General features: G+C 36.6%; 1 protein-coding gene across 2 annotated transcripts; it reads right to left on the bottom strand.

Moving 5' to 3' along the window:
* Positions 1-335: 335 nt before the first annotated feature.
* On the bottom strand, positions 336-17,261 carry rassf7b (Ras association domain family member 7b). 2 transcript variants are annotated; one of them, XM_055209190.2, is made up of 7 exons: positions 17,129-17,261; positions 15,729-15,837; positions 5,602-5,755; positions 4,646-5,517; positions 2,217-2,373; positions 1,953-2,060; positions 336-620 (listed from the first exon to the last, which is right to left on the bottom strand). In XM_055209190.2, exons 3-7 carry the CDS (start codon positions 5,702-5,704, stop codon positions 589-591), a joined length of 1,272 nt encoding a protein of 423 aa, XP_055065165.2. In that variant the 5' UTR covers positions 5,705-5,755; positions 15,729-15,837; positions 17,129-17,261; the 3' UTR covers positions 336-588. The 2 variants fall into 2 exon arrangements, with proteins under 2 accessions (XP_055065165.2, XP_073715330.1); XM_073859229.1 differs by lacking the exon at positions 17,129-17,261 and having other exon boundaries at positions 15,729-15,874.
* Positions 17,262-18,653: the final 1,392 nt, after the last annotated feature.

The raw sequence follows: 18,653 nt of genomic DNA, 5'->3' as shown, positions 1-18,653 counted from the left end.
TAGAGTTGAAGTGAGTAAGCCACACACCTGCTCCAGGATCTGCCATGCGTACAGTAAGAGAACAAAACGCTTGATTTGGATTCACAAGTTAAAAGTTACTGTTAGTTATTGTAAATGAAAGTTAATATTAAATTAATAATTACAAAATACATGTTTTATTATACCAGTGTCAGTATTTATTATTATTATTATAAGTAGTAGTAGTATTATCATTAATAATAATAAATGTTACTGTAATGGTTCATATACTACTGTAATATAACAGTATCTCTTTATCTTGATTGTTGACCCCGACTTTTTGACCAGTTTTTACTGTGGTAAATCATTAAACTTACTTGCAATAATTTCTGTTTATTTTTTAGGTTTTTAGTAAAAGAAATATATTGTTAAAATACATTTACAAATCTTCATCTGCTTAATAATTACAAAGACAACAATCTATTTACATAAACATATTCTTAAGTTTTCACACATCCATTTCATACAATATCATACAAAAGAAAATACATGTAACATATTCAAACAGAATTATGCAAATATATTAATAAAGTGAACAGTTAATAATTCCTTGAGGTTGTACTCCAGACTTTAGTGCCATGATGTCTCTCTTGATGACAGGACTGTAAGAGATACACAAAATGCAATGAGCTTCTGGCTTTCCTTAAAGATGAAAAGTTATCAGTGGTTCTCAAACTGAGGGGTGTGAGATGGCAGGGGGACCCCAGTTAAAAAAAGTACATTAATTTATCATCAATTCTGTGCTGCTAACTAATAGCACTACATTTTCAAATTGTAAGTTTGAGATTGTTGTATATCATGATTTTTTTTTTTTTTTTTTGGAGGGGTGCAAAGGCATGCACCCTACACAAGGGTGAATGCCGAAAAGTTTGAGAACCACTGCTTTATACTCCAATTAGGATAATATTTTATGTGACATATAATAAATACAGCAGGAGTGAGAATGGTGTAAAAGGGTGTGGGAAGAAAAGTCTTGTTGCCTAAATAAACAAATTCCACACCAACATGCATTTACACAGGACTCAACAATAAAAATGGCCCAAGGTGAAGTTGCTAAAGTTAATGAAATTTTCCCTTGCCCTGACAGGCATGTGCTGCGTCGTTATTACGCGATTACAGTACATTATTTTGTTATAAGTTTGTATGTTTTGGATTCCTAAACATTGTTGGTGCAACGGTGGAATGAACTGATTTAGTAGCTAGCTTATCAGAAATGTTTCATAGCTTTAATCATAAATTAACACTTTTCATTTTTTCGTTTTTCTGTAAACATTTTTTGAATAAATATTAGTTTTTTTTAAATGTGTTCCTAAAATCAGTCTGTACTAAGCAAGCAAAAAGACATTCTTATTGTTGAGCCCTGTTACAGCTTGACATTTCGACAGTATTTCTGTTCATACATGTAATCAACCCAATCACCATTTAGTGAAGGCAATCCTACAGATCATAACATGGAGAAACATGAAATTAATAATTACTTAATTTTCTCAGACTCATGCCAGACAAAAACTATTGAACCAAACACATTTATGATTTGCCAGAGCCTGCATGAAATAAAAGAACCCCAAGGCAGTGCAAGTTTCAGCGTAAAGCGAAGGTAATCGTTTTTTATTTTTTGTGGCAACTTGACAGTCACTGTTAGCAAGCAGCAAAACTGAGCATTTTTGATTATAAGAAACTAGAAAAGACAAAGTATGTTTTGAATAAACAGTAACTTTCTCTCAACAGTCTGTTTAGATGGCAGTGTAATTGATGCCTACACAAAATCGCCTTTGCAATACATTTAACAAAACAGAGAACCACCATAGGTGAGAAGAGTTGTGAGGCAAAGTGAGCGTGCATTCTGGGAAACAGGAAGAGGTAGAGGTGGACATGCAGAAGATTTAGGCCAACAGAGGGCAGCAGTGCGCAAGCTGCGTGTCACACATACACACCCTCAGGATGAAGGCTGGAGACGAGAGGGTTTTGAAGGCTGCGTGGGTTCCCCAGAATTTGCTTGGCAGTGGTGCGAGGATTGAACTCCAAGATGGAGGAACTGGAATCTGTAATAAATACAAGGTGCGTCTTAGCGTCTACCGATGTTATATACTGTAGTTAGCGTTCTCTCAGGCTACAAGTTCGTATCTTCTTCCCATTTATAAAAGCATGGAGATAACTCATTTAAAAAGACTAATATTTTGGCTTGCAATGTTACACACCTTCATCACTCTGTCCATCAGGCTTGAGGAGAGCAAAATCCATGTCTTCTGTTTGTAGATTAGACTGTGCCGGCGTGACACCTGTTTGCATGATAAACTGCTGCAGGTTACACTGACGTAGCTCTTTGTTCAGGTCATCCAGTTCTATGCTCTTGGCCTATAGGGGATGAAATCATTTAGATTATGAGATTTATTTTGAGGTTGGAGGACTTCCTTTACGCCTTAGTTCTCCTTTTGAAACACCCACACAGACCTAACAACCTTCACAATGTGTGATGACAAAGTGTGAGGTGCCTTAAAGTCATTTATCTTTTGTTAATACTACAATCAAACACTAGCAATGTAGTTCACATGAGACACTTTCTGTGAAATCCAGGCAGAAGTCTCTCATAATCTAACTCATAATCTAGGAGCATCAAAGTTGGATTTCACGTCGATTTCAATCTTTTGACATGATCTTACTCAATCAATATATTAAATATATCAAGATTATTTTTTACATTATGTGGGATTATCAAGTAAAGGCCTTAAACTGGGTTTTGACAGGCAGGGTTACAGTACCTACAGTATTATCACAGAATGGCAGCGGAAAGCACACAAACAAAATGAATGTATAGATGCACTTTGTGCCGCAAGAACTTTGCCTTGAGTATGCATTTATGCATTAGGGACTGAAACCTTTTGACCTTTTGCGCTGGTAACACAAGGCTATACCACTTGAGCAACAGGTGGTATACCATTGTGGTGTAAACATATCCTGTCCTTTTTTCCATAAACTTTCAAAGTTTAGGCATTGAGTGTGTGACTAAAGTGGTATTGGTAATGACAAGAACCTGAAAGATTAATAAATATACTTTTCCATTAAGGACAACAATGAGGCAACACATGAATCAACAGTGAAGTAGTGTGTATAGTGCCCAACGGTTCAGTTAGTCATGATGAGTGTACTCTACTTTAATGAGTTTACTGGTATGATACAGCAACTAGTACAATGGGGTTTAACAAATTAGAACTTTAAACTCCTTAAGCATTTAAAAGAGAATATATTATATTTGCTTACTCAGCACACCCATAATTAATTTCAATATTAAGATATAAAAAGATAAAATGGTTGGCTTATGCATTTTTAGTGAGTACTATTTAAATAAAAATCCCATGGTACACTCTTAAAACAAACGGTGCTAAATAACACTAAAAGTGGTTCTTGGCTCTTAATCATAGAGGAACCTTTTTAGTGCTATATAGCACCTATGAAGCACCTACTGTATAAAAAACCTTACGGGTGTCATATAGCACCGCTATAGCACCACATATGGTTCTACATAGCACAATATGGTTCTAGACAGGGGCTACACAGGTACTCGTGCTATATGGTATTTAAAATGGTTCCTCTACACTCTAAAAACAAACGGTGCTAAATAACACTAAAAGTGGTTCTTGGCTTGTAATCATAGAGTAACCTTTTTTAGTGCTATATAGCACATGAAGCACCTACTGTATGAAAAACCTTACCGGTGTCATATAGCACCACTATAGCACCACATATGGTTCTACACAGCACAATATGGTTCTAGACAGGTGCTACACAGGTACTCGGTGCTATATGGCATTTAAAATGGTTCCTTAACACTCTTAAAACAAACGGTGCTAAATAACACTAAAAGTGGTTCTTGGCTTGTAATCATAGAGTAACCTTTTTTAGTGCTATATAGCACCTATGAAGCACCTACTGTATGAAAAACCTTACCGGTGTCATATAGCACCGCTATAGCACCACATTTGGTTCTACATAGCACAATATGGTTCTAGACAGGGGCTACACCGGTACTCGGTGCTGTATGGCACTTAAAATGGTTGCTCTACACTCTAAAAACAAACGGTGCTAAATAGCGCTAAAAGTGGTTCTTGACTCATAATCATAGAGGAACCTTTTTAGTGCTATATAGCACCTATGAAGAACCATACGGGGGTCATATAGCACCACTATAGCACCACATATGGTTCTACATAGCACAATATTGTTCTGCACAGATGCTACACAGGTACTTGGTGCTATATGGCACTTAAAATGGTACCTCTACACTCTAAAGACAAACGGTGCTAAATAGCACTAAAAGTGGTTCTTGGCTCGTAATCATAGAGGAACCATTTTAGTGCTATATAGCACCTATGAAGAACCACTATAGCACCACATATGGTTCTACATAGCACAATATGGTTCTAGACAGGTGCTACACAGGTCATTGGTGCTATATGGCACTTAAAATGGTTCCTCAAACAAACGGTGCTAAAAGTGGTTCTTGGCTCGTAATCATAGAGGAACCCTTCTCAGTGCCATATAGCATCCGTGAAGCACCCTTGAAGAATCATACGGGGGCCATATAGCACCACTATAGCACCAAATAAAGACAAATAAAGACGAAACTGACCAGTAGTTCTTCATCTGCCAGCATTAATTCCTTTTCTGTCTCTTCAATTGATGCCTGCAGTTCAGTCCCTTGCCGCTGATGGTTTTCCAATTTTCTCCTAGCTATAGTTACAGATTCTTCAACACTGTGGCTGGCTTCATGTATACCATTTCTCTTGCTGAGCAGCTGAATATCTCGCTCCAGCTGCTCTGATAGAGTCTCTGTATCATGCTGCCTTCGGCTTTCCTTATCTATTGCTGCATTAAGTTCGTTTTTACGTCTTAGCATGTCGTTTTCTCTCTGAACTTCAGAGTGAAATTCACTTTCCCAGTACGGTAAGTGGGCCAACTCTTCCTCGTTCCTCCTCAAATTCTGCTGCAAGTGGTCCATTTCCTTAAGGAGGTCCGGGGAAAGGGTCGGAGGAGGAGCTCGCTCCCAAACGGCAAGCTCCCTCTCCAGACCCACCAGCTGTGACTGTATGCCCTGTAACTCGGCTTGTTGTCGAAGAATTTGCTGATAGAGCGCTTCTTTGGATGAATCATCTTGGCCGAGGGAGGAAGTGGGAGATGGGGACACCCTTGGAGAGTCTCTAGTTGGTTTTTCAAGGTGTCTCACACGTGTTTGCGGTGAAGCAGAGGGCCCCGGATTAAAAGTAAGGGCCTTTTTGGGGTCTTTGTGTTTGGGGGGCTCTGGATGTAGGGCCATGGGCAAAGGAGGGGCTCGACCTTTGTCCGAAGCTTCACTGGTTGTGGGGCCAGTGCGACGGAGGATGAATTGCACCTCGTTGCCCAGCTGTCCCAGTTCAGCGAGGGACTCCAGTGGGCGTTCATTAGCCACGAGCTGCCGTTCCTTTCCCCGTAGTTTCTGGACGAGCACATAGCGACCGGTTTGCCCTGGAACGCACAGTAAGTGTAAACGTTAAAATATGAATGCACTCAATCTCAAAACTGAAGAAGCTTTCATAACCAATAACATACCAATGGCTTGGGCTAGAGCTATGACAACATCCTGACAAGATGTCTCTTCGGATAAGCCACAGACAACACGTGGAATGCCATCCACCCACACCTTAAGCTCCATGACTATGTGTAAAAGTCACCTCAGCAGGGAGCGCGTCTGCATGACAGTGCTCTTAGAGTTGAAAAGATAAGTGAAGAGATGAGTGATTACTGATGACAATCAAGAGAATAAATGCACTTAGTTCACCAAATTAGCGAAGCATTAGTTAGTATAACCTCCTGCTAAATTAAGTTATCTTTGTGTTCATACGTTCATAACTCCTCAGCGTCAACATTTACATTACATTTACCCTTTACATACAGTGCAGTGCATTCAAGGTATACATTATTAGCATGTGTGATCAAACCCACGACATGTTGTGCTCTACCCATAAAGCTACATATTGGAAAACACACTTATTGTTAATAAAGTATGAAAATATGGAAATATATATGAAATAGGACACATTGTACAAAAGGTGATAGGACACATACAAAAGGTGTCACTGGGGCGGTACCCTTTAAAAAAGTACACATTTGTACCTAAAGGGTACATATTGGTGCCTCGAAGGAACATATCTGCACCTAAATGTTAGGTAGACTCTAAAAAACGCTGGGTTATTTACAAGCCAGCATTTGGTCAAAAAGGGACAAGCCCAGACGATGGCCTAAATTAACCCAGAAAATGTTTATATTTGAGCCAACAAAGGGTTTTAGCAACCCAGTATTTTTTTAAATTGTACATATCGGTACCATTTTGAAGTGTACTTTCCCAGTGACAGCTTTTGTACTTTTTTCAGCAGGAATGATGTTTCTGATGGCTTTAATTTGAATGGCAACTTTTAAACAGTATACATAAATGTAACCTGAACTTTATTGTGTTGCAGATTTCACAGTGAGAAGTTTCATATATAAGCGTAAGAATTTTGAAATCCCATCAAGCTAAAACAAGGCAAAATTTGGGCTGTCAGTGAAAGAAATTAAAGCAAACACCTTGAACACTTGTTTACTTTGCTTACATGATGGAATATAGTACTTCTCTAAGTTATTTTGGCAAAAACAGCATGTAAACAAATTCAAGGTTATTTAGGGTAGATATAGGTAACTCATAGCTGGACTATATTAAGTCTATACTAGTTAGCCATCACTGTCTTGGTTTTTGCTTGCTGGGATGTAATGACCAATAAATCACTTTTAATGATGACATAACAAGAACAATCATTTTAAATCTAAAATCACGGTAACACTTTACAACAAGGTTCATTAGTTAACATAAGTTAACTACATTAGTTAACATAAACTAATAATGAACTACACTTATATATCATTTATTAATCTTTGTTAATGTTAACTTCAACAATTATAAAACTGTTATTTAATACATTAACTAATGTCTAACCTTATTGTAAAGTGTTACCAAAATCACTAAGCAGCCCTGGTGACACATTTTCCAGAATGTGTTTGTTTTCTTTTATGCAATATTAGTTTATTAACGACACAAACTGAACTCACCAATTTTCTAATAACAGACGAAATTCCTGTGCAGTAAACATTTGAAAGTGTTTTGGTATTTGAATGTAAGAAATGCTGCTGTACATGTCGAAAAACTGAGAACACTTTAACTGTAAATGACAATGTATACAAACATAACTGCTTTTATTGTGTGAAAACATTTTCTCTTGCATTAAAGGGGCAATAAGTAGGATTTACCCCATCTAGTGGTGAAATTGTATTTTGCATTCAAACAAACAGTGCTCTCTAGCGCTTCGCCTTTCCAAATGCGTGTTGCAACTACGGTAGCCGTTATGTTATCACTGATCTCCTTGTCTGTTGCAGCTGGTTCACGTGTTCTGAATGAAAACACGTTGTGGAAACGCGTTGGTAGGCTAGTGCTTTTTTTCCCTCTCTGCTATTATAGTTTATCAATACGGCGGAACGATATGGATGACTCCTTGGACTTACCCGTTCAATGTAAGTAAAGAGGAGAAATTCTAAGCTTACAAAGAAAAGTCAGATCACTGGCAGAGGTCATTTGACACCAATGAGAACATATTTATGAATAAAGACATTGATTTTGATAATTGAAACACTTAAAATCCTACTTACAGTCCCTTTAAAGAGGTTTTAATGTAACAGTAGCACATTAAAGGCGGAGTCCACGATGTTTGAAAAACGGTTTGGAAAAGAAGACGGGCCGACTACCAAAACACACTAATAACCAATCAAATCAAATCAAATGCCGGGTTGCGTATTTGTGGGGCGGGTCTATCAACAGAAGGTCCAGATTGTATTGGGGTAGGGGCGTGTTTGTTTAGGTGATTTCAAATATCAACATTGGCTTTCAAACATCATGGACTCCGCCTTTAAGTGATCGCTTTCAACCTAACATCACATTTCTCTAAAATAATGCACACTTGTTAAAATGAGGAAATTACAACTTTACATGAAATATGACCAGGTTCGTGTTTCAGCTGGCACAGTAAGCGGCTCTCAAAACCATCTCTGTTAACTGCAATTCAAATTAATTTTTTCATCCCACACATTAATGAGAAAGGAAAATCTTTTGAATGAGTTAAAAGGAAAAGGGCTTTTCGTATATCAACCCTATTTCGCAAGTCGTCATAGATTTTCATAGAAACTTTTTATGGGAGTGCTGATGTTCAGCAACAGGCTGGAAAACTGGATCTTAAAAACTGGCTGCCATTATGGCTTTAATGATCAGTTTCAAATACGCATATAGAGTGCCATGCCCTGTGAGGAGGGTTAGAGAGTGTTTCATGTCCTCAACCTGCATATAATGCTTGACTCCTGAGGCAATCATTAACCAGTCTTCACATTCCAGTAAACCTTGAAACTGTGCTCACATGCTCTGAGAACAAATGTACTGCACTAACAACCACAACACTACTGTCTGTCAGGATAGATCATTCATTTGACTGCTTGAACCGAAAAGCTACACTCTGGGTTATTTTCAAACCAGCATTGGGTCAAAAGGGACAAACCCAGCCGTTGGGTTAAATTAACGAGAATATGTTTTTTAACCAAACAATGTGGTACAACATCCCAGCATTTTGGGATAAAACAACCCAGCATGCAGATAGGGTTCGTCCCTAGCCCAGCATTTTTTGACAGTGTTGGGAAAGTTCACTTTCTACATGAACTAGTTCAAAGTTCAGTTCACAAATTTTAAAATATACCAGTTCAGTTCATAGTTCATATTTCAAAAGTTTGAACTAGTTCACAGTTCCAAAAATGAACTAATTTATGGTTATTTTTTCCCAAATTATTTTTAAAAAATGATTGCCATTATAGACCTGCTAAAAAACAATAGACACCATCACAGAAATTCTATTGGTTTTACTGGTTTTATTGGGAATTTTATTGGTTCTAATGGAATATGGCCCAAAACACACTACAGTGTAGTGGTTTTAATGGTAAAAGCTAATGGTTATTATTGGTATTTTAATGGAAACCATTTGAATTTTCTGTAATGTTTTTATTGTTTTTTCAGCAGGGAGCCCATATAGAACCACAGACAGCAATTTTTTTAAAAGTTTTAACACTGAAGACAAATGCGTCAGATTTCATCTTCATATCCAACTTTAATCCTTATCAACCCATGGTTCACATAAGCATTGACTGTCTTTCAAGGCAATGCTTGCACATGCCTTGAAAGGCTAGCCTGGTGCTTCAAGGGGATCGAACACCGGTCGAGAAGCGCTACGCAGCGTCGCGTGTATAGGACAACTCGCAGGTATTGCACGTTAAATAGCGTGAGCTTAGTCAGAGTCTATTTCAAGATCCAGAATATGTGTTAGCAGCTTATGCTAATCGTTAACCGTTAAATCGTTATTTAATGTTAAACTATGTGAGTGGCGCGGCAGGGATCTCAGCTTATTTTCACCTCCATGCTTATTTTTGTTTTGATGACGCATGCAGCCGTGAAACGCTGGTGTTGCCAGATTGTTTTTTTTTTCCGATACACATTAAGGTCTGTTTACAGTGTGTTTTCCATGGAAGACTCTATAGAAATCTCTATAGAAACCCTATTGAACGACATTTAACTGAGAGAAAGTGCCGTTCACAAGCACCAGAATACAAGTTCACAGTAACGTTCATCAGGCAGTAATACAGTACGTTCAGTTCACGTTCGCCCAAAATATGAACGAGTTCATGAACTTTCTTTTAATGAACTCGTTCAGGCACAACACTGAGTTTTGAGTGTACTCTATTGAGCGAAGTTTAGGATAACTTATCATAGTTTAGGTTAATTTAAGCATTCTCTTTTCATATTTTTCCACATTATGGAATTAAAACTTCAAAATACAAATATGGGAATTATATGGTAACTACAATAAAATAAAAAAGAAATTATTTAATGTTAGTCTAATTGTTATTTTACACTCTATAAATGTTGGGTGGTTTCTACAAGAAGGGTTGTTTTGTCCAATTACCTAACCATAGGCTAAAACATTTTTTAAAGTGTAGCATCTTTAATGTAATCACCTTTTGCCTAGAATTTGTAGAAATGTACTCTTGGCATTTTATTAAGCAGCTTCTGGTTATCACCCTGAGATGCTTTTTAAACAATATTAATGTAGTTTTCTATCTATTCTGAGCTCATATTGATTGCTTTCTCATCTATTTTTAAAACATTTATAAAAATTGAATTTCATTGTGATGACAAAAATAATATATTAATTGTATAATATGTGATATAATAATTATATTTTTGTTTTTATCTTACACCTTCAGATTTTTAGGATCACGAGAAACATTTTAGTTAGAGACCCTAAACATTTGACTGATAGTTTATATTCCTGCATAATGCATGATGATTGATAGATAAAAATGGTAAAAATAATAAAAGATAAATGCAAATATGTGGTCTATCTTTCAGTGCCTCATAGCTGTTTATTCATTATATGGTAGCCTTGCAGGGATGGTGCGTGTTTGTTTGTCTCAATTTAGATACACCTATTTGTCAAATATTATTATATTAATAATAGGCCTATTTCAGCACAATGACCTTGACAATTAAACCTCAATTAAATGAGTTCTGACATTTCCTGTCTGCCATTCTTTCCTGTCCCAAAAACAGATTCTGCTGCCAAAATATTGTCATTTACACGGTTAGAATAATATATACCATTAGGTATAATATGTATATACAGTAAGGAAAAAAGTATTTGAACACCCTGCTATTTTGCAAGTTCTCCCACTTAGAAATCATACAGGGGTCTGAAATTGTCATCGTAGGTGCATGTCCACTGTGAGAGACATAAAATCACAATGTATGATTTTTAAACTATTTATTTGTACGATACAGCTGCAAATAAGTATTTGAACACCTGTCTATCAGATAGAATTCTGACCCTCAAAGACCTGTTAGTCTGCCTTTAAAATGTCCACCTCCACTCCATTTATTATCTTAAATTAGATGCATCTGTTTGAGATCATTAGCTGAATAAAGACACCTGTCCACCCCATACAATCAGTAAGAATCCAACTACAAACATGGGCAAGACCAAAGAGCTGTCCAAAGACACTAGAGACAAAATTGTACACCTCCACAAGGCTGGAAAGGGCTACGGGGAAATTGCCAAGCAGCTTGGTGAAATAAGGTCCATGGTTGGAGCAATCATTAGAAAATGGAAGAAGCTAAACATGACTGTCAATCTCCTTCGGACTCTGGCTCCATGCAAGATCTCACCTTGTGGGGTCTCAATGATCCTAAGAAAGGTGAGTAATCAGCCCAGAACTACACGGGAGGAGCTAGTCAATGAACTGAAAAGAGCTGGGACAACCGTTTCCAAGGTTACTGTTGGTAACTAAGACGTCATGGTTTGACATCATGCATGGCATGATAGGTTCCCCTGCTTAAACCAGCACATGTCCAGGCCTGTCTTAAGTTTGCCAATGACCATTTGGATGATCCAGAGGAGTCATGGGAGAAAGTCATGTGGTCAGATTAGACCAAAATAGAACTTTTTGGTAATAATTCCACTAAACGTGTTTGGAGGAAGAAGAATGATGAGCACCATGAAGCATGGGGGTGGTAGCATCATGCTTTGGGGGTGTTTTTCTGCACATGGGACAGCGCGACTGCACTGTAATAATGAGAGGATGACCGGGGCCATGTATTGCGAGATTTTGGGGAACAACCTCATTCCCTCAGTTGGTGCATTGAAGATGGGTCGAGGCTGAGTCTTCCAACATGACAATGACCCGAATCACATAGCCAGGAGTGGCTCTGTAAAAAGCATATCAAGATTCTGGCGTGGCCTAGCCAGTCTCCAGACCTAAACCCAATAAAGAATCTTTGGAGGGAGCTCAAACTCCGTTTTTCTCAGCGACAGGCCAGAAACCTGACTGATCTAGAGAAGATCTGTATAGAGGAGTGGGCATAAATCCCTCCTGCAGTGAAAAACTACAGGACGTGTTTGACCTCTGTAACAAAGGCTACTGTACCAAATATTAACATTGACTTTCTCAGGTGTTCAAATACTTATTTGCAGCTATATCATACAAATAAATAGTTTAAAAAAATCATCCATTGTGATTTCTGGATTTTTTTTAGATTATGTCTCTCACATTGGACATGCACCTACGATGGCAATTTCAGACCCCTCCATGATTTCTAAGTTGGAGAACTTGCAAAATAGCAGGGTGTTCAAATACTTATTTTCCTCACTGAATTTAGTATCAGTATGTATCTTTGAGATACTAATAAGCTCTCTTTGGTACCAGTGTGTACCTCTGAGGTACTAATCTGAACTCTTTAGGTGCAAAACTACTTTTTTAATGGGTACAGCCCCAGTGACACATTTTGACCATATTTTTCTGACAGTACTGTAAAAACACCTAAAACTATGAGCAAGGAGGTGTACAGCCATATAGTTTCAATACAAAAAAATGTGATGTACAAAGAGCATTAAGCTGCAAGATCAATTTAGTAAACTCGATCTTTACAGGTTAAGTAAACTCTTAAACTTTAATGGGAAACTTCAATAAATGTAAAATAAATTTAATCTTCAAACATATTAATCAAAGGGTTGCACAGCAAACCTTGGGAAAGCTTGCTCTCTATGTCAAATATGATGATGAAAGTGTAATCACACACCATCTACATCCATCAGCAAACCTGCAATAGATCAGTACTACTGTCTCCACCTCACTACAGAGACATTTTTTTCTTCCAATGTCTTTTATAACTGCGTATGTCTGCCGCCAACATTCTGACCCATGAAATCAGGACAATTTAAAGACATTCGTTCCAGAAATTTAAGATCCTAGACCAGTATTATGAACACAAACATCAAAGATTCAGTAGTTTAAACTGATCATACTAACTTAAGGTATAATGTGAGCTTATACTATAAATTGCATTAATAACAAATTATGCCATATAGTTGTGGCTATATGCAAGTGTTCATTTCAAAATGTTTCTTGTAGATGTCGCTTATTTAAACTATCAGTTGTTTAAATATGGTGTTTCTGAAAGTGTGAAGCTATAGATCCCGTGAACAAATATGCTTGCGGCACAAGCCGATAAACTTTTCCTCATGTTTCTCTGTCAACATGGGACTTCGAAGAGTACCCAGGAAGGCACATGCTACTAGAAACATATGGTCAACTAGAAATACAGGTTTACACACTTTCTTACTACTGATGATGGGACACCTACGTTTGACAGCTGCATGACCGGCAGCTATCTAATTTCACCCGAAACGTCAGCTGAGTGTTCATTTTAAGTAAACAAAGGCCTCCTTACAGAGCTACTGAAAAGTGATACCATGTAGATGGCATTCTTGCTCAGTGAACCATGAGAGCCAGATACCATGAAAAAAAGTTTAAACAACCTGAATTTCGTTTGTTATGTGAACCGGTTAGGGTCCGGTTCAGGGAAGTGTCTCACAGGCATTAGGTTTCTTTTAAAAGGGGGCGAAACTGGCCTGCTTACGTCGAACAGAATATCCAAAATATTCTCATTGTGTACTAAAGAAGGAGTGTTCTCCCTATGAGGTCATTGCAGACAGGAGCTACATAATATCTTCAAACAAACTACGATACCTCTGGCATGCAGTAGTACAGGTGGACTGATCTTGCTTTTCCTGTTAACAAAATTCCAATCGAATTTGTGAACGAAAGCTAAAATTAAAGTACAAATACACCCTTGTGTTGATTTTAACAATGGTAGGGGTTAAAATGGACGTCTTTATTGCATTTTTGTCATTTGTATTAGTTTTAGTTAAGGTTCTGGGATTTATAATGAAATGTATTTTAGACTAAAAGTAGAGGCTTTAGCACACCAATCGGACGTAAAGCAGAGGCTTTGGCAAATCATATGGACTTTCAGCTATAGCAATAACCACAAATTCATTCAGAGTGGTCCTTTTTTTAAACCATCTTCAGAGTAACAACATCTTTCCTTTATTAGATTTAAGTTGCTATAACATAACTGACAACCAGTTTTTACTGTATTGTATAGTTTATTTATAAATATATATAACTAATTATTATAATACACCTTCAGATTCTTAGGATCACAAGACACATTTCAGTTAAGAAACCATAAACTTTTGACAAATAGTTTACATTCCTGCATGATAATAAACAGATAGAAACGGAAATAACCACAAAGAATGAAGACAAATATGTTGTCTATTTTTCAGTGCCTTGTAGCTGTTAATTCATTATATGGTAGCCATAACAGAGATGACGCATGTTTGTCAAGATCCACCTCTTTGTCAAATATTACTATATTAATACTTAACCTATTTAAGCACAATGACCTTGACAAACTCAATTTAAATCCAAAGCTGAAATGTTGTGACATTTCCTGTCTTTATGTGTATCTCACAATCAGATTCTCTCTTACCAAAATATTGTCATTTACATACACTGTTAGAAAAAAACTGTCAAAATAATGTAACCCTGTACTGTCACTGAAGCAATACCCCTTAAGAAAGCCCTAATATGTAACATTAGGTACAAATTTAGTACCAGTAGTATCTTTGAGAGATACTAAAAAGCTCTCTTTGAGGATATGACTCTTCAAAGTGATACCATCTTTCCTTTAGATTTAAGCTGATGTTACATAAATGTGACAACCTTTTAACTTTATTTCATGCTGAATTTATCACTAATGCTTTTTAAAACATATTTTGAACTGCATAACAGATCACCATTTTCATACGATGGCGTTTGATAACAATAAAAGTCCATTGGCACTCACTTAAATGGTTTGTGAACAGCGGTGGATGTGACTTCATAGTTTGTTTTGCATATCCAAATAAGTGACATCATTTTGTCAGCTGCGTAGTTTATATTTACATAATCAGATATTTCCATAAGTTATGGAGAAAGAATGCGGACAAGAATCTTATAGTACTTTATCTCTTCATCGGTTATTTAGTTTATAATGCTTTATTTTATGACCAGAATCTGTAAAGTATTCAGTATGTGTACAACATGTCAAACCTCTCTTTGACATCTAAAAGAGCCGGTATCAAAAAAGTAAATGATTGTTGCTATTGTCCTGAATGGATTGCTGGTGGCAAACTGTACATGATTTTGTTTATAATATTTAATAAAATCCCTGAAAACATAATTTTGCAAGGAAATCACTCAGAGGAAGTCAATCCCCAACAAACCACTAAACAGAAATAAAAACAAAATGCACAGCCATTTTTCAGATGCACATTCAAAGAAGTGACAAAATGGATCAAAGAAACACAATCACTCCAGTATTCACTTGCACTCTAGTATCAGGTAATGCAAACAGTCCAGCCGTCATGAATAATACAGTAAAATAAAGACTAGACTATTATAATGATTCACTTTAAGTGTATTCAGGCTTTAACAAAACCTGATCTGATTCCAAACAGAACAAGTTTAAACATTTCTGTACAAGTTACAACATTTATCTTCAACTTTCCTTCCTTTCCAGTGATTTATTCATCTTATTTCTCTCTAATACTTTCATTTCTTCGATCTACTCTCCAGACAGGGTGCAAGCACCTGTGTGAAATTTGGCAGATTTTACTGTCAAGGCTGCAGATTAACTAGACAAACCTGCTGGTCAGACGGAAAGCTATATTTACCTTAGAGTTGAAAACTTGCTTTTAGCCGTCCTCCTTGGTTACCATGTTGAATGAAGTTTAAAAATCACTGTCCTTAAACCTTTCGATTGTAAAGGATCCAAGTGTTAACCTATAACACACAGACGTTGGTGTCACACAGGTGTTGTTTTAGTGTAGTTATAGAAGCAGGAGTAATGGCGCACTGTTCTCTTGAATATCACTCTCTCTCTCTCTTTCCGCTTTTCACAATGCTGCCACATACCAGCCTTCATACGCTCCTCCCCCTACACAGGTAATATAACCAAAAATGTTCTCATTCCCTCTCTCACTCTCTTCCTGTCTTACTCTTCTTCTCTCTTTCTCTCACAGTATCTTGTCAAAGATCTTGAAGGGGTTTGTGAAAATTAAGGGAATGTGTAAGGTTGTTTTAAAGAGTTTTGTACTATAGTCTATATATTATAAACCAAACTGTTTTTGTACAGAACAAGTGGTTTGGCTTCCTCTCTAAACTAAATGACTTCCTTCTTAAAATTTCCCCATGATACCATTCTATTAGTATGTAGATATCAATCACATTTGTACAACCACACTTTTACATTTTGTCCTAATGTGGCTGTGGCAACATGACTATAAAATAATTGTCTGTGTTTACAGCATTTTAACCGTTTATGTAAGAATGTATCATTTGCATTTTTTTAATGTCTTTAAAAGTGACATTAAAAGCAAGAAAGCCTGCACAGGTGATTTTGCCCTTTATTTTTTTTGCATTCACTATCAACATGGCCACCTTGGTGACATCATGTTTACTCCTGATTTCCATAACAAAGTGGAAGCCTGGCTTATTACATCACACTGGGCTACAACCTCCGTTATCTACAATAGAACATCTTGCACTTGTTACACACGGCATGATACAGTCGAAAGTGATACATGTCAGGATGAAACAAATGAGGTGACTAATTGCTCAAATCACAATGCATTTAAAACAATAAACCTTAAATGAATTGTGAGAACAAACCAAACATTATTCTTTAACCTCCTGGTTTAGAACCTCACTTTTTTTGTTGTTGTTTGCACCATAATACTTAATTCTGTGAAACTGGAACCTGGTGTACACAAACGTGGACAATTACACTACTTTATGTTCAAAGAAAAAAAAATATTATATATGTATTGTTTCTTCCTAACCCCAAAATAGCTGGAAGATATCTGAAAAAAGACAAACCAAAGCTCGGGTCTTAGGAGGTTATATATATATATATATGTACATGTAATAAACTTGATATACAACATGTAAGGAAAAATGTCACATATTATTTTCCAGCAGCTCTCAAAATGTGTATTGTTCACCACACAAAATAATACAAGAAAATATATTTCTGTAGTAAATGAGTAATAAAACATTACACCTATTGACTTACCTTCTGCAAACTCATGAGAAGCACAGGAGAGATAACAATATAAAAACAAGCAGAGGGTAAAAGGTATCTATGACTTTGTCCAGGCCTCAAAAGAGAAGTGAAGTGGGACTGCGGCTCTTGGTTGCCTTGGAGACGATGCTTTCAAGCAAATCAGCCAATGAATGGCGCACTGGTCGTCACACAAAAGGCCATGTGACACGGGCTGCCTTTCAGCAGTAAGGAAAGAAGAGAATTATTAATGACGATGAAAAAAAACAACGATGTTGCTGTTGTTGTTGTTTTATACTTTTTCAAGTCTGCTGCAAGACTGCGTCCATCTAACTAAAGCATGTGTTTGAAATGTATTTGATGTTAAATGAGGACTGGAATTGTGTACCTTACGGTTACAGAGGTGAAAGGCTGCCACCTAGTGGAATATTCTGTGTAACACAATGGTCATTGGGAATTCAAATTCTAAGGGATTTTTTTCAGATAATAAAACATTAAATAACCTTGAAAAATATTTATTGTATGATATAAGACAGCTATACGCTCTTATAATGGCTGGGTTGTTTTGACCCATGTTGGGTAAATATTAGACAAAACACATGCTGGGTTAAAAATTACCCAATGTGTTAAAAATGACACAATGTTGCATGGATTGTTGTTATGCAACCATGGGTTATTATAACCCAGCATTGGGTCATTTTTAACCCAACGATGTGTTCTGTCTAATATTTACCCAACATGTCAAAAATAACCCAGCTATTATTAGAGTGTATTACCCAAGGTATTATCAAAGGTGCAATAAACACTGAATTTGATTTCTGGTTGTTGCTTTCTTGTTTCCACAGAAAAATGTACCTTCTGGAAGATACTTTAAAAGTAAAATTCCTTGATAGTTATGTAAACTGCGGTGTAACGGCACTCTGCTCTGCGCCTTGGCACATTATCACCTTGGTTTGCATTATTTTCTAATAATTCAACAACCTGTCATCAATTATTCCGCTTATATCACGGTTATCACAGACGTTGCCAATACATTGATTTGGTGGTTATTTAAAAATGTACATTTGACAGGTCAGGTACTGTATGTACCTCAAACCTGTATAAATTCTTTGTTTATGATGAACACAAAGGAAGATATTTTGATTCTTTTTTCTTATATGGATGTCGATGGGGCTTCTAATCGATTTGGTTACAAACATTTCTCAATATATCTTCCTTTGTGTTCATCAGAACTAAAAAAAAAATATACAGGTTTATAACAACATGAGGGTGAATGATGACAGAATTTTCATTTTTGGATGAACTACCTCTTTAAGGCTCCATAAAGATCATTATTGTATATGCACATATAATTAATTATTTATGTATATATCATTCTGGTTAAAAGGCATTTGACCATATTTGTACTCTGCAGTGACAATAAATTTCAATCTAATATCTCTATCTATGAAAAAAGAACAAAACCCTGCTATAGTATACTACAGTATTTACAGTAAACTACAAATTTTCCAACACACTAGTGGTAAAGTAAATTCTA

Source organism: Misgurnus anguillicaudatus, chromosome 21 (genome assembly GCF_027580225.2).
Source record: "Misgurnus anguillicaudatus chromosome 21, ASM2758022v2, whole genome shotgun sequence".
Taxonomy (NCBI): Eukaryota; Metazoa; Chordata; class Actinopteri; order Cypriniformes; family Cobitidae; genus Misgurnus; species Misgurnus anguillicaudatus.
Note: the sequence above shows the minus strand (reverse complement) of the source record. Positions and strands in the feature narration are given on the sequence as shown.

Bases quoted from the DNA above. Each gene is read 5' to 3' on its own strand.
- rassf7b (XM_055209190.2), bottom strand. From the start codon at position 5,704: ATGGAGCTTAAGGTGTGGGTGGATGGCATTCCACGTGTTGTCTGTGGC. The intron at 2,374-4,645 runs GTCAGTTTCGTC...CATCCCCTATAG, and splicing joins TGGCAGATGAAGAACTACTG to GCCAAGAGCATAGAACTGGA. The intron at 2,061-2,216 runs GTGTGTAACATT...TATTTATTACAG, and splicing joins TGATGGACAGAGTGATGAAG to ATTCCAGTTCCTCCATCTTG.